The following is a 15467-nucleotide window of genomic DNA, read 5'->3' on the forward strand; positions in this document are numbered from 1 at the left end:
ATCTTTGTTCTGTTAGAATAACTGCCTCTTACTCTGTGCTTATTTCTCCTGAGCAGAATTAAATATTCTAGAATTCCCATTTTTCTCAATGTTATCCATGGTTTGTTATGAGCAACACAACTGAATGCCCTTGCATAGTCAATGAGAAACATGTAGACATCTGATTTTCTCTCCTTTCTCCTAGCTCCAACTGACATTAGCAATGATATCCCCTTCCTGTTCCAAGGATCCAGTTTGAATTTCTGGCAACTCCCAGATGTGCTGTTAACTGTGTTTTTGGAATTATAGTCAGCAAAATTTTACTTACATATGACATTAATGATCCTGTTCAATATTTTCTACATTCTTTTAGGTCACCTTTCTTTAAAATGGACACAAATACAGATCTCTTCCAGTTGGTCGGCCAGATAGTTGTATTCCAAATTTCGTGGCATAGACTAATACATGTTTCTGGCATGCGTCAGTTCGTTGAAGCATTTCAGCTGGTATCTCATCAATTCCTGCAGTCTTGTTTTTCATTCATGTCTTCAGGACAGCTTAGAGTTCTGGTTTTGGTACCCTTGGGTTTTGATCCTAGGTCAGTTCTTGAAATGGGTGAAGGTCAACCAGTTCTTTTTTGGTACATCGGTTTTGCATATTACTTTGGTGCTTCCTCCAACCAAACCCAACTCACTGCCATCAATTCATAATGGCCCTATAGGACAGGGTGGAATGGCCCTTGTGAGTTTATGCGACAGTAACCATTTACAGGAATAAAAACCCATCTTTCTCCTGAGGAGCAGCCGGTGGTTTCGAACTGTTGACTTTGCAGATTGCAGCCCAGTGCTTAGCCACTACCCCACCAAGGCTCATTGATGCTTCCTACATCATTCAATATTTTACCCATTGTGTCCTTCACTATGGCAACTCAAGGTTTGACTTTCTTTTTCAGTACTTTCCACTTGAGATAGGCTGAGTGTGTTCTTCCCTTTTGGTTTTCTAATTCTAGGTCTTTGCACATTTCATTATAATGTGCCTTTTGAAATATTCTGCTTAGTTTACTAATTCTTAATTTTATTTCTTTATTCCCTATCACATTTTCTCTATGATATATCCCAAACCTTTTTCATCATCCTCCAACAGAAACTCAATCCTCCACATTTTATTAGAGGGTGCTGGTATAGCATCATAGTTAATTTCTAGACAGATGTTGTGCACCTCAGTGTAAAGTACCACACATAGAAATGAAGAACCAAGAAAACATCCAGATCAGGCAATTTAGAAACAGTTTTTGTAAACGAGCCTCAGGTCAGGATTCACTAGGTTAAGAACTTGACAGGGAATGGAACAAATAAAATTAGAAAGGGAAAGAGATGTATAGGAAGAAGTACTGTATGGGACTTCAGAAAAGTTTGCAGCTCCTTCATGAGATGACTGAGGGACAGGCTTTCTAGGTGAAGACTAAGAGAAGCATGCCAGGAGAGAAAGCACATTGTGTGAACTGTAGTGCTTCCTCCTACTGAGCACAGTTCCACTTCTCTCTCCCACCTTAAGGAACAGTTGATGTTTCGCACCACTTGCTGCACATTTCTGTCTAGATTCCCTAAGTTAGCCGAACAGGGACAGGGGAGTGGCCCCTCCACATGCCTGAAGGCCCCCTACAGGAGGTTGGAAGAGAATCCGGCGAGCCCTTAGCCAGCTATAAAGACTGGGCATGCTCCAAATTGAGCCCCGCTCTCTCTCCCCCAACTCCCCCCCCCCACGTCCCAGCAAGGTGGGTGGTACACCTGGGTGGCCAAACTAGGCCCAGGTCGGCTTAATTCAGCCAATGGGGTCAACCAATACCTTTAAGCATGAGGCCTCCAATACCTTGCCCTTGAGATCACTTCCCTGCCTCTTCTTGGCCCTTTGGCTCCTGTCTTTTACCCAGTTTGTCCTTGCTGCGGTCCCTCAGGCCTCAGACTACCAGGTATGGGTGTGCAGCCCCACAAGATTGCCCATGGTCAGTGACAGTAAAACCGGAAGTTTCTTCCGTCCGTCCTTTATAAAAACCCATTTATGGAGAAGCCACCAGGGGAAACCTAACAAACCCAACAGAAAACAATTAAAAATAAAACCCATTTATATGGATCATAAACCAGGCTTTGGCGTGAACTCTTTCTCGTGTGAAGCCAAGAACCGAGTTATTTCCCACCTGAGAAACCTGACAGCGTGCAGCATGACCCTCTTCCTTGTCATTCTTCCTGCAGTCACTTGAGCTGCTTCCTTTTGCTCTTTGCTTGCTGTGTAGGACTACACTGAGATTGTACTTCTGTATTCTGTGTGTAACTCCTCCTTTCCAGCCCCAGTGGTAGCTGTCCTAGTTCACTTCCTAAACTAAAGCCAGGTCACCTAGCCAGTAAGCAGGTCTTTTGTTTTTCCCATTTTAACCCCACACCAGTGTTTGATTCTTCTCCCCAAAGAGCAACTGTGGTCCTGTCGTGTAGTTGTCTCTCCAGTGCCTGTAGTTATGATAAACCCAGACTTCTTAATTGTCTGATCTGAATTGCACATCCTATTTTGTAGCTCACCAGTCCATATTGCACTCCCTCTAACCGCACAGAACTAATTGTTGTTCCAGTGAACAAGGCGGTTTCCTGCCCAACTGTTAATTCATCTTTATTCTCAGTCTCTGACAGCAGAACCCCAGTTGCCTTATAAGGCCTAGCCTAAACAGCACCTCCCGTGTCCCCTAATTGAGAAGCAATATTTCATCTTGTATTCATTGTAGTACCACTCTCGCTTCCAGAACTGGACATGTTTGGCTTTCTATTCAAATCTTGTTAACTTGATTGTCTCGTGAGCTTATTCTGTCTGACTCTTTGTCTTCCCTAAGCATGCTGTTTTTGTATAGTTTGTGGTTAGTTAGATTGAACTGTTTTCAGGGTCTAATTCTTTTTTTCTTTTTTTTACCAATAGGTTTATGCTAAAACTATAGATGGGCAACAGACAATTATTGCATGTATTGAAAGCCACCAGTTTCAACCTAAAAACTTCTGGTAAGAAAGTAGAAGTTCTTGTCTATTTGTTCCTAGTTGTATTTGAATGATATCTCCAATTGAGACTGTTACTTGACTCAAAGACTTAAGTTCCCCATCTGTAAAATGAAGTGTTGAGACATGATCATTTAGATTTCCTCCCATTGTAAGACTGTAATCTGGTTTTTAAAGCACTCTTATTGAATGGGATTCAGAGGTTCATGAAGTACCCAGTTAGAAGTCTAAACTTCACTTGGGCTCAGGTTAATAATACTTGAGTTAGTTACATAATTCAGTGACCCATCTATCTGTTTGTGGCCTCCTTTGAGCAGAATACAATTTTCTACTTTTAAGAAAAAAGTAGGAAAATGAAAGTCAAAATTACTTAGAGAAGACTTATAACTAGGCTCCTTAGATCAAAATTTGTACTTGAATGGGCATCTGTAGGTTATTGTTTCTTTTACCTCCCCTCTTTCCTAGCACCCTTGCCTCCATGGCATATCGCTTCTTTCTTGTGCTTATTGCTAATTCTACAGTGTGATGTAATTGTGTCTTTATAGGAATGGTCGTTGGAGATCAGAATGGAAGTTCACCATCACACCACCTACAGCCCAAGTGGTTGGAGTGCTTAAGATTCAGGTGAGACCCCAACGTATTAATAGGCCATGGTCCAAACATCTTATCTTTAAACCAAACATGCACATTGGTATTTATTCTGGTATTAGAAATACAGATCCCACGTAGTGCAGTGGTTTAGTATTTGGCTACTAACCCAAAGGGTTGAAAGTGTGACCCCAAGTGGCTTCACCTGTTGAAGAATACAGGGATCGACTCCCATAAAGATTACAGTCTTGTAAATATCATGGGGCAGTTCTTCTGCATCTTTTTGGATTGATATGACTTGGAAGTGACTCTGACCTTGGGTTTTGGTTTTAGATGTATGTGAAAAGAGAAACAGACGGCGATGAATATAAAGAAAAGCCTCTTTCTTATTCCTATAGTATAGTCACATGGAATGTATTCTTTATTTGTTTTTTCCAGTCTAGCACTTCACAAATTAAAAAAAAAAAATGTAATCTAAGATCTTTCTAGGAATTATCAGATGGCACTGGTGAAAAAAAAACATTATTTAAGAGGTTCCAAAAAAAATTTTTTAAAAAAAAAGAGGTTACTACATAGCAGATCCTTAAGGCACTGTAGTGATGCTGTGATCCTTCATAGTTCGTAAGCCTGCCTGCTGCTCCATGCAAGAAAGATGTGCTAATCAGCTTCCACAGAGCTTACTGCCTTGGGCCCGTTCTACTCTGTCTTATAGCCTGTATAAGTCAGAATTGACTTGATAACAACAGGGTGTTGTTGTTTTTTTTAGTGGTGATGGGTTTGTTTTTTAATAGCAGCTAAGAGGCTCTTGAGTGGCACAAATGGTCTATACATGGCTACTAACTGAAAAGTTTGAATCCAATAGCACTGTGGAAGAAAGGCCTGACTCTGTATCTGTAAAGGTTATAGCCAAAAAACTATAGGAAAAACTCAAGCTTACTGTCATTGAGTCTATTTTGACTCATAGTGACCCTATACCTTATAGAGCAGCAGTTCTCAACCTATGGGTCTTGACCCCTTTGGGGGTCAAACAACCCTTTCACAGGGGTGGCCCGTTCATAACAGTGGCAAAATTACAGTTGTGAAGTAGCAACAAAAATAATTTATGCTTGGGAGGGGGGGTCACCACAACACGAAGAACTGTATTAAAGAGTCGTGGCATTAGGAAGGTTGAGAACCACTGTTAAGAGCCGTTCTAGTCAGTATCACATAGGGCCACCATGAATTGGAATCAACTTTGACAATGATGGGTTTGACTGTTGATAGCAAGTACTTATTAAGGGTTTGTGTGTATGCGTGTTTAGCTCTGAGCTCTTAAAAAAGCCACCTGAGTAGACTTTATTTTGTTTGCTGTTTACACTTATGAGAGAGTTTAAAATCAAGTACATAAAACAAAGGAGGGACTAGAGATACTAGTCAAACAATACTAGTTTACTGAATATAGTCAGGTGGAATAGATGACTCATGCTCGTGTCAGTCAAGGCTAACAGATGAATAAAGTATCTGCAAAACATTTGATGCCCATCTGGATGGAAGTCTTTTAATATCCTAGCTGAGATTTGACTTCAACAATTTAAAGTGATTTAACTCTTAAGCCTGGACTAACTTTAAAGTCAGATTAAACAGTTATTGGTAACCAAGGGGATTTAAAACGTTCTTGGAGAAATTCCATTATCTTTTAATTTCATCTTTTTGGTCAACTTCTTGAAGCTCTTTAATATGTATTGTCATGTTTTTTAAATCACAGTTAACAAGTTATCTTTTTTTATTAAAGTTTTATCAAAAAGCATATGTAGTAGATGCTGCCTGCACTCACTGTTTCTATACATAGCTACAGCTTCAACTACAGCTGCTGCATCTTCCTGACCATCAGAGCATGCCCAATTCTGAGATGAGGCAGGCTACAAGTGTTGAGCCATATCTCTGGGAGCCGCCTTCAGTAAGACACAGTTGGCAGATAAATATGTCACTTCTTCATTGCTCAGGTGGCACAACTCTGCAGCCTGTTCTTAGTCTTCCAGAGAAGCCAGGACCCACACTTTTAACTTGCTTGTTGATGCACCTGTACTGCTTCCTTTCCTCTGTGTGTCGTTTCCTCAATCCCCTACCAGGGCTCCTGGGATTACCTCCCACATTAACCCCACACTAGAACCAAACCCTCTGCCATCCAGTCAATTTCTGTGCCTAGCAATCCTGTAGGACACAGTCGAACCGACTCCATTGGGTTTCTAACTTTAAATCATTATGGGAGCCGAACGACTTTTCTTACGCCAATCCCGTATGAAATGCTTCCCTTCCAATCTGCATTTTGGGATCTACTTCTGGAGGAGCCTAATGTAAGACAAAAGACTTGTTCTTCCTCTAGCTTTTAACTGTAACTTTGAGAAGCTTAATACTTTAAATCTTTTCTAACTATGGAATCAGCATTAACTTGGCAACTTGGTCTACCTTTATATAAATAAGCCTATTTTCCTCTGGAAAGAAATGGCTATGATGGGTTTTCATTTTGCCAGTGCAAACCTGTAAAGTAATAGCACCCATCAACAAGGGTGATGTGTTATAAGCGAATCCAGTGCCCAGGCTCGCGTTTACATCTTTTTTTTTATTTAAAAAAAATTTTTTTTGGCGTTTACATCTTTTGAGCACAGATTATCTTCACATTTTGGAGAAGGGTTTGCTCCATAAATATACATGTATATTTAAAACGCATACTGGGAGTTACTTGGAAAAGTCAGATAGGGTATATAAAAGTCATAGATCTACCAAAAGAGTAATTCTGGGAAAGCAAAAAATACAGTGACTTTATATTAATCACTATCATGTTGAAATTATGTTATTAGCCGACAATCATTTTTAGATCAAGGAAAGGTTTTGTTTTGAAATAGAGTTTAAGCTTAATTTCTAAAAATCATTATATATTGAATATATTAGATACTGAAATTTATATTTTAATATTTAATTGAGTTCATAAGCAATGAAGTTTATTGACTACATATTATCTTCCTATCTGTATCCTAGTTCTCAAGGAACAGCTTAACTAGATGTATAGTATTTATTCTTGGGCCAAGAGAATCTGCCCTACCATAGCTCCTTCCTGCAGATATGCTCTGAGAAGTACGCTAGTCCCTGCTGCTTTTCTGGCCAGATCTCCCATTTTTTTAATATCACCATCCTGCTTGTACCCATTTCCCTTCCCAGGGGTCTTTTCAGCCTCTAGATTTCAAGTTAGTTGCCATTAGATAAACAAAAACAAATGTTTTATGTGATCTCCTCTACGTTTGGAATATGCTTTATCCTTGTTTGTTAGAATCTTAGTCTTTTTATGTCATTACTGTTTATTGCTGAAATATTTGCTGTTCTGATTTTTGAATTTAAGGATTTAGAAAGCATGTTCAAAATTCAGCTTCTCTGGCCTGTCTAGACAGGACTAGCTGTTTATCTCCCCTAAGGCAGCTATATAAACAATGATAGAGTGTGGGTTTGTGTTGCCCTGGGCAGTTCTTTTGTTGTTAGTATCTCAGTTTCTCTTTAGTTGCAGGTCTACATTAGTTATCCCCTTCTCTTGACATCCCAAACAATAAGGCCCCTACTAGGGTACTTTATTTTAACTTGGATCAAGAATTTCTTCTCTGACAAAACAAAGCTTTGGGAAGTATATGCATATTTAATAAGGTTCTAGCTCTGGAATGTAAACTGATTTAAACCCCATCTCTTCCTAGGTATGGGAACATGGCTCAAAAAAGCTCACTCCCATTGGGTCAATTTTGACTCACAGTGATCCTATAGGGCAGAGTAAGTGGAACTGCCTCTGTGGCTTTCCGAGACCGTAAATCGTTACAGGAGCAGAAAGCCTCATCTTTTGCCTAGGAGTGGCTGGTGGGTTTGCCCTGCTGACTTTGTGGTTAGCAGCCTAACATATAACCTATTATGCCACCAAGTCGTAAATGATTAAATTGCCTTAAATCTCAGTTTCCTCATCTATAAAGTAAGGCTAATACCATAAAACTGGTGAGAGCCAGGACTTGTCAAGGTTGCCTTGGTTTTGCGGGTCTCACACATTTTCCACCTTTGTCGGGGTGCAGTCTTACCACTTTTTATTTTTAAATGATTTTATTGGGGGCTCTTATAGCTCTTATAAAACTTCATACATCAATTGTATCAAGCTTATTTGTTTATATGTTGCCATCATCATTTCCAAAACATTTTCTACTTGAGCCCTTTTATAGGCTTCTCTTTTTTCCCCTCCCTCCAACCCTAATGAATCCTTGATTAATTATATATTGTTATTATTATTTCATATCTTACCCTGTGCTTTGTCTCTCTTCACCCATATGTTTGTTATCCATTCCCTTGAGGAGGGGGCTATATATACACAACCTTGTGATGGGTTCCCCTTTTCTCCCCCTTCCCCCTCCCTGACCATGCCCCTACCCTCATGATATTGCTACTCCCACTACTGTTCCTGAAGGGGTTATCTGTCCTGGATTCCATGTGTTGAGACCTCTTATCTGTACCAATGTATGTTCCCCGGTCTAGCGAGATCTATAAGGTGAAACTGGGTCATGGTAGTGGGGGTGGGGGAAACATTTAGGAACTGGAGGAATGATGTGTGTTTCGTTGTTGCACTGCACCCTGATTGAATTATCCCTTATAGCCCTTCTGTGGGGGAGATATCCAATTGTCTACAGATGGGCTTTGGGTCTACACTCCAACCTCCTCATTCACATTGATTGATATAGTTGTTTGTGTGGGATCTTTTGATACTTTATCTCTGATCCCATTGACACCTAACAATCACACAAGCTAGTGTGCTTCTTCCATGTGGGTTTATTTGCTTCCCTGCTAGATGGCTGCTTGTTTAACTGCAACCCTTTAAGACCTCAGACACTAACCGGACGGAAACACAGGGTATCCAGGATAGATGATTCCTTTCGGACCAGTGCTGAGAGTAGTGATACTGGGAAGGTGGAAGGAAGGTGAGTTAGAAAGGGGGAACCGATTATAAGGATCTACATATGACCTCCTCCCTGGGGGGATGGACAACAGAAAAATGGGTGATGGGAGACATCGGAAAGTGTAAGATATGACAAAATAATAATTTGTAAATTATCAAGGGTTCATGAGGGATGGGGAAGCGGGGAGGGAAGGGGGAAAATGAGCTGATACCAAGGGCTCAAGTAGAAAGCAAATATTTTGAGAATGATGAGGGCAACAAATGTGCTTGACATACAATGGATATATGTATGTATTGTGATAAGAGTTGTATGAGCCCCAATAATGTGATTTAAAGAAAAAGGAAAAAAAAGAGACCTCTGACACTGTATCTTTTAATAGTCGGTTACCATCTGCTCTCTTCACATTTGCTTATGCACCCATTTTGTCTTTAGTAATTGTGTAGGGAAGGTGAGTATCAAAAAGTGCCAGGTTATTAGAACAAAGTGCATGTGTTAAGGGAGAACCTTGAGTTGAGATCCAAAGTCCATCTGCTATCTTAATACTTAACATATAAATATATGTACACTGGCCCCTATCCCTTTCATTATAAATTAATATATTTACATATGTACATGCCAGTAGCTTTACCTCTATAAATAGCTTTTGCCTTTTATTTCCTCTATTTCCTTTGTTTTTATTTCAGTTCCTAATATAACTATAATGTTCTTTTTTTTTTTAATCCTCTATTTGCTTTCACCTTCCTCATAGCCCACTATCATGCTTACCCTCCATTCAGCTCTCAGTAATTACTTGGAGAAATTACATTGTACTTGATTGAACCTCATCAGGCATTATACGCCCTCCTCACTATCAGTTTTCCATCACTTGCTCCCTTATCCCAGAGTTTGTAGGCTCTCCACTTTCCACTCCTCCTCTCTCATGTCCCCCTGGAACTTCCAGTCCCATTGTCTCCTCAGGATTGTTCGTCCTGCCTATCTTATATAGGTAGACATCATTGGGCGAAAGGAAAAGAAAAACAGAACAAGGAAAAAACCCAATAGGTAGTTCCAGGTCTGTCTGCTGACCCGTATGTATGTTTTCTGATCAAGGCTGATGAGGTGCTGAGCCTGCCCCTGAGTCAGAAGTCTGTTTTCAGGATTCCTCGGGGACTTGGTTACTTTGCTGCCCTGTTGCACTCCCTGTGCGTTTCACCAGTGCTGTCCCCGTAGCGCCATGGGTCACTGAGGGAACGTTGTACCTTGTGATGGAGCCGGTGCACGGTCCTCTCTTGCGTTGGCTGCTCCGTGATAGGATTTTGACCCCAACGCTTGGTGGGCCACGATGAGGTCCACTTTATCACTTTTCTATTACTCATTTTAGTGGCAAAGACTTATGCTTTTCTTACCCTCTGACACAGTTTCCAGAATTCCCAGATCTTATTGTAGTAGTTCCTATCTTGTTGAGTTTTTGTGAGGATTAAATGATAAGTTATTTGCATAACATTCTGAGCCTTACATGCCATGATTTATTATTCCATCTCTTGTGTACTCATTCTCCTTGCTAATTATTCTCATTAAGTAAACCAACCCACTGCCATCTAGTCGATTTTGACTCATAGCCACTCTATAGGACAGACTAGAACTCCTCCTTAACTTTTCCGAGGTTTACCCACTATGCTACAAAAGGGTCTTTATTAGAAATTAGGACCCATCAAAACTCCTTGGTTTTCACCGAGAAAATGTTTAATAACTTGATTTTTAAAAATAACTTGATTTTAATACCGATAATAGTGGAATCCTTAAAGTTTTCTGTGAATTTGAATTACCACCATTGTGGATTGCTGTTCATCATATTAACTAATAAATTGGTCAGTCGATAAACATTGTGATCATGTGAGTTTGTGCTTTAAGCAATAGGTTTCTATATGAGCAACACAAATTTGTACTAACATTCTGTCATACAGGTTCACTATTATGAAGATGGCAATGTTCAGTTGGTTAGTCATAAAGATGTACAGGATTCAGTAACTGTTTCGGTGAGTATACATTTAAAGTCTGTCTCACTTGTGCCTTTTTTTTCCTAGACAAAAATATTTTTGAGCTAGAGTGCTGGATTACTGTTAGATGTTCAGTTTGTTTTCAAGCTTTTGGTTTTGCAACTTTTACTAGCAGCCAGAGTATGCTTATATACTATGGGGTTACCCCCCCATCCCCCCCCAAAAAAAGGAAAGGCTCTGCTGGGAGGAGCTTTCATAGTAAGCAATTTCCCCCCTAGGTGAGCATCCAGCACCTTGCTCTGAGTTAGTGCACCCAGTGGCATCGCCTGGGAAGGTTCTCTGTGGTCACAGTGAATTTTTTCATAAAAACAGTTTTGGTGAACCTCATGTTTTTTGTGATGGTGAACCTCATTTTTTTGTGATGGCGTAACATGGAAACTGTTGTAGTGTTGAACACAGTTTATAAGGATAGCACTATGGGAAAAACTCAAGTACACATGTTTTCTCTTTTCAAAGACATGATGCTATTCTTAGGACCCTGAATGCAAACATCAGTCAAGCCAGTGGAAGATGCCATCATCACCTCACCCCAAAAAAGCTTATCAAGTGAAATCAAAGATCAAGATGATTGATGCTCATTTGGTTGTTTTGATGTGAGGGAGGGGGGATAGTGCTTTTGGAGCTCTTCCCACCAAATCATACTGTTAATCAAGCTTTCTATTTAGAGGTTCTGAAAAGATTGCATAATAGTGTGGGACAAATATGGCCCCATTTGTGGCAGACGGGGACTTCTTTTGCCACCACGACAGTGCATCTGCTCATGCAGCCATCTCAGTGCTCCAGTTTTTGGCACACAAAAAAGAATGCCTCTTTTGCCCCACACACCTTACTTACCTGACCTGGCTTCTTGCGACGTCTTTTTGTTTCCTTGAATGAAGAGCAACATGAAAGGACAGTGGTTTGAAGAGGTAGAAGAGGTGAATAAAAAAATGAGGAGGTGCTGTCAGTCATGCAAACAGATGAGTGTGACAAATTCCAAGAATGGAATCCCAGATTTGACAGATGCATTAAGTGTAATGGAGAGTACTTTGAAGGTGATAAAGTTTGTTTTTTTTGGGGGGGGTCCAGTTTTTGGTGGGTACCCCCTCATGCAACCAACCAGTTGTATCAATTCACAGCAGTCCTTTATTCAGAGTTGGGGTAATGACGTTAGCGAGCGTGGACCTATTTTTCTCTTTCTCACTTGTGGAATTGTCCAAGGACACCAGCACAATTAATCAGTGCTCTCTCACTCTCACTTTCACTGCCTTCTAGCTGATGCCGACTCAGGGTGACCCTAAAGGACCAGGGTAGAACTGTCCCTATGAGTTTCTGAGACTAAGTCTTTATAGGAACAGCAAACCCCGTCTTTATCCCGCAATAAATGCTAGGAGGAGGGATATATTGTTAAAATTAATGCTATAGGACTACATTCATAGTGTTAAGAAACAGTATTTTTAACAACATTTGGTCCAAAAGTATTGTGTTCTGTCTCGTGAAAGACGGCATAATTAGTTCTTGACTTTTTCATGCATACTCTCAATTCTTCTTTATTGAAGGCCCCAAAGAGTTTTGCGTATTTGTTACATGGGGCTTCAAAAGTTTATGGGAAAATTCCATGATCTTTTTCAGTGTGATTAGATTGTCACAGGTTGTGTAGGCCTGGGCAACTGCATGGTCTATACCCGAGAGGGAGAAAGACAAGTGATCTTTTAATATTATAACAAAAGAGAAAATGGTGGGCCAGCTTTACCTCTAGCGGTTGCCTTGTGTATGCCAAACAGAAAGTTTCATCCCTACAAGGGGTTCCAGGTCTGCCAGTGCTTTCTGGGCCTTTTTAAAAACTTTTTTAAGCAAATGAAAAACAGGTTCATGTCAAACCTAAATCCTTAGGAGAGCCTTCCTCTAGACTTTGAATTTTACCCTCTCACCTTCCATTATTTTGCACTTAATAGGGAAAGGAAGCAATTCTTTCTTTAAACAACAGTGATTGCTGATTTAGGGTTAGGAGTGATGTATATAAATCCAAGTCTGAAGACATTAACAGTGTCTTAAACCAGATATTTTTTAAGGTATTCTCATGATGTGGTTTAATACTATGGTAGGGTGTGGAAAGAGCCTGGGGACTTTTACTGCTGTTTGTTTGGGGTAAGGATTGTAACCCCATATGTATACCTAACAACCATGTTTAATTTCGGACAAATCACTTGATTTTCTCCCCTTCCAGAAGTGGCGATATTAGCGCCGAGGAGCAATGTGCTTGGGAAACTTTGTAAACTGTCACGTGTTACACAGCTAGCTGTGGTGGTCTTGTGTTGTTTAAGTCACTGCATACGTGTTTCTCAAAATTCCCATTTTCTCCTCCTCTCCCCTCACTAGAATGAAGTCCAAACTGCCAAGGAGTTTATTAAAATCATAGAGCATGCAGAGAATGAGTATCAGGTAAGAAGATCTGGAACTAATTTTAATAGATCTAGTACCTTATTTTACTCCTAATCTATTTCCTTAGATCTGTGTCCATTAGCATAAACATACATGTTGTTCAGTGTGACTGATTGTGGAGACTTTGCAGACCTTACTATTTTGCATTCCCCTTATAGGTAAGGTGTTGTGATTTGGTTAGTGACCCTAATTTTAGAAAAAAATGACATGGGCATTTTAAACTTCAGGAATTGGAGAAGTGCACACTAAAAGTCCTGTCTGTTCTCAAGCATGTGCTTTGACTTCGGAATTACTGTGCTATCCACAACCACTCCAAACTCTGATCAATTATCTATTTCAGACGGCAATTAGTGAAAACTATCAAACCATGTCAGACACCACATTCAAGGCCTTGCGCCGGCAGCTTCCAGTTACTCGCACCAAAATCGACTGGAACAAGATACTCAGTTACAAGATTGGCAAAGAAATGCAGAATGCTTAAAGGCTGAATGTAAGATTCTTCAGTGTGGCGGGGTGGGAAAAGGGATTCAACATGTGATCATATGATAAATAGGTGGTTTATAAACAAGAGTGATATTTTACTAGGGCTTTCAAAGTAAACAGGTTTTCTAGCCTCATGGATACTGTTGAACCTATACCATTGTCTAAATTCTTTTATGTTCTCAAGTTTGTAATATTTTGTTGTCACTATAGCTATTTGTTTTTGGTAATTCTGCCACACTTCATGTTAGAGAGATATCTATCTTGGAGTCATTTTACTGTTTAGAAACTTTTCTTAGCCATAAAGCCCTCTTACTGATATGGACAGGAAATATATGTTCCGTACTTTTCTACCCCGTTCTTCAAAGAACTTCTGGTACTTCACTGGTTTTTACTGCTAACCCAACAGCTAAAGAAGTGATCTGAAAATTTTAGCTAAGTGGAAGACACATTCATCCTTCTCCCTCCAATGGCTTTAATCATCCTCTAAGGTGTCTCATCACCGGATAGATTTCAGATTTTTGGATTGAGGATTTTCACATCCTTTGAGGATCAGGGGGCACAGAGGAAGTGTTCTGGAAATTCCATTATAGCCAGCTTCTCTAGGGAAGTTGTTTTTAAATCCAAAGACTTGAACCACATTCCCTGCACATGTACATGTTTGCTTTCTTTTTATCTTCTTTCCCTCATTGTCTCTATTTCCATGTAGTACCCTTGTAGTTACAGACATCTGCATTTTTAGAAGTTACTCAATTTGTTTGTTGATATTCAAGAACTGCTGACATACTGTGGATATAGTAGAGTATATATATACTAAAACTTGAAAAATGCAGATGTCGAAGGAATAATAAGTATATCGTATTTTAATTCTTTGTGGCAGGATTGTTGTATAAACAAATGAATCAAACAACGATGTAAATCACAAATGAAAACTGAAAATGAACCAAAGGAAGAAGGATCGCTTCCAGGCAGTATCTTTCTATTGTAGCCTGTTATTTAAGGAAATACTAGTGATTTGTTCTAAATAGGTTGTAAAGCGTGTTCCAAAATTTCCTTCTTCAGTCCTGCCTGCCAAAAATTCAAGTGTAACTGCAATATAGCAACCCTTCCCAGGTCTATTGGCAGGTGTGTGTTTGATCTCAGAATGCACAGGTGACATGGATATGATATGACAGCCGGTAATGGATTCATTTACATTGTTTACATTTCTCCGACCAGGCCTTAAGGGAAGGTCAATTTTTTTAAACTAAGTAATGTCTTCCTATCTCCAAATACATGTCAAAAAGAAGGGTGTTTGTGCTTCAGCTTTTTTTTTTTTTTTGCTCAGTAATATAGTCAAGCAAGAGTGTTTCCAAGTGACCTGTTGAGCTATGTAAAGCATTTTTGTTTATTTCAAATAAAATATGTTTGTATTATTTGTCATTCTTAACTATCCACCCATACCACATTATCCGCTGTAACAGGTAGACCAATACAAATATACCTGTTTTGTTCTAAAACTGTCTGAGTCTCTCATTTTTGATCAGCTCTTTTTCTCAAGGTAAGATATAAAACTCTCTTTGATTTTATTTGATGAAAATGTTCAAGATTTCTAAAATTAGTTTCTGCCTTCAACTATTACAAACCCAAGTATTAGCTTTTCTTTTTAGTAATTGAGCAGTATCTCAGAGGGTCCTAGTATTCTGTTGTAGTTCAAAGATTTTGTTTTGAGTTTCCATTTCTGTTAAAAAGCAAAATCTAGTTTGGCACTTAGAAAGACCCAAGTATTTTTGTAACCACTTGGCAGGTAGTAGAAATGAAAGAATCCCTGTACCTTGAATTTCGGTACTATACTTCACATTTGCTTAAAATTCTGCTTTCCAGCCATTTCTGGTTTAGCCACTGTGTTAGTCTGGGTTGACTAGAGAAATAAATTCATAGACACTCATGTGTATAAGAAAAAGCTTTATGTACAAGAGCAATTGAATATTGATAAAACA

At 39.5% G+C, this 15467-nt stretch overlaps 1 protein-coding gene across 2 annotated transcripts in view; it reads left to right on the forward strand.

The window, feature by feature from the left end:
* Positions 1 to 14987, forward strand: part of CAPZA1 (capping actin protein of muscle Z-line subunit alpha 1) — a 51300-nt gene extending 36313 nt beyond the window's left edge. Inside the window, exons 6-11 of one of the 2 annotated variants that reach the window (XM_075559450.1) lie at positions 2938 to 3017; positions 3557 to 3635; positions 10495 to 10566; positions 12946 to 13008; positions 13349 to 13498; positions 14369 to 14987. In XM_075559450.1, coding sequence (XP_075415565.1) covers positions 2938 to 3017; positions 3557 to 3635; positions 10495 to 10566; positions 12946 to 13008; positions 13349 to 13489 — 435 coding nt within the window. In that variant the 3' untranslated portion in view covers positions 13490 to 13498; positions 14369 to 14987. Of the gene's footprint in view, positions 1 to 2937; positions 3018 to 3556; positions 3636 to 10494; positions 10567 to 12945; positions 13009 to 13348 lie in introns of both variants that reach the window. The other variant, XM_075559458.1, reaches the window with a different exon arrangement.
* The last annotated feature ends 480 nt before the right edge of the window (positions 14988 to 15467 follow it).

Source organism: Tenrec ecaudatus, chromosome 1 (assembly GCF_050624435.1).
Source record: "Tenrec ecaudatus isolate mTenEca1 chromosome 1, mTenEca1.hap1, whole genome shotgun sequence".
NCBI classification, from domain to species: Eukaryota; Metazoa; Chordata; class Mammalia; order Afrosoricida; family Tenrecidae; genus Tenrec; species Tenrec ecaudatus.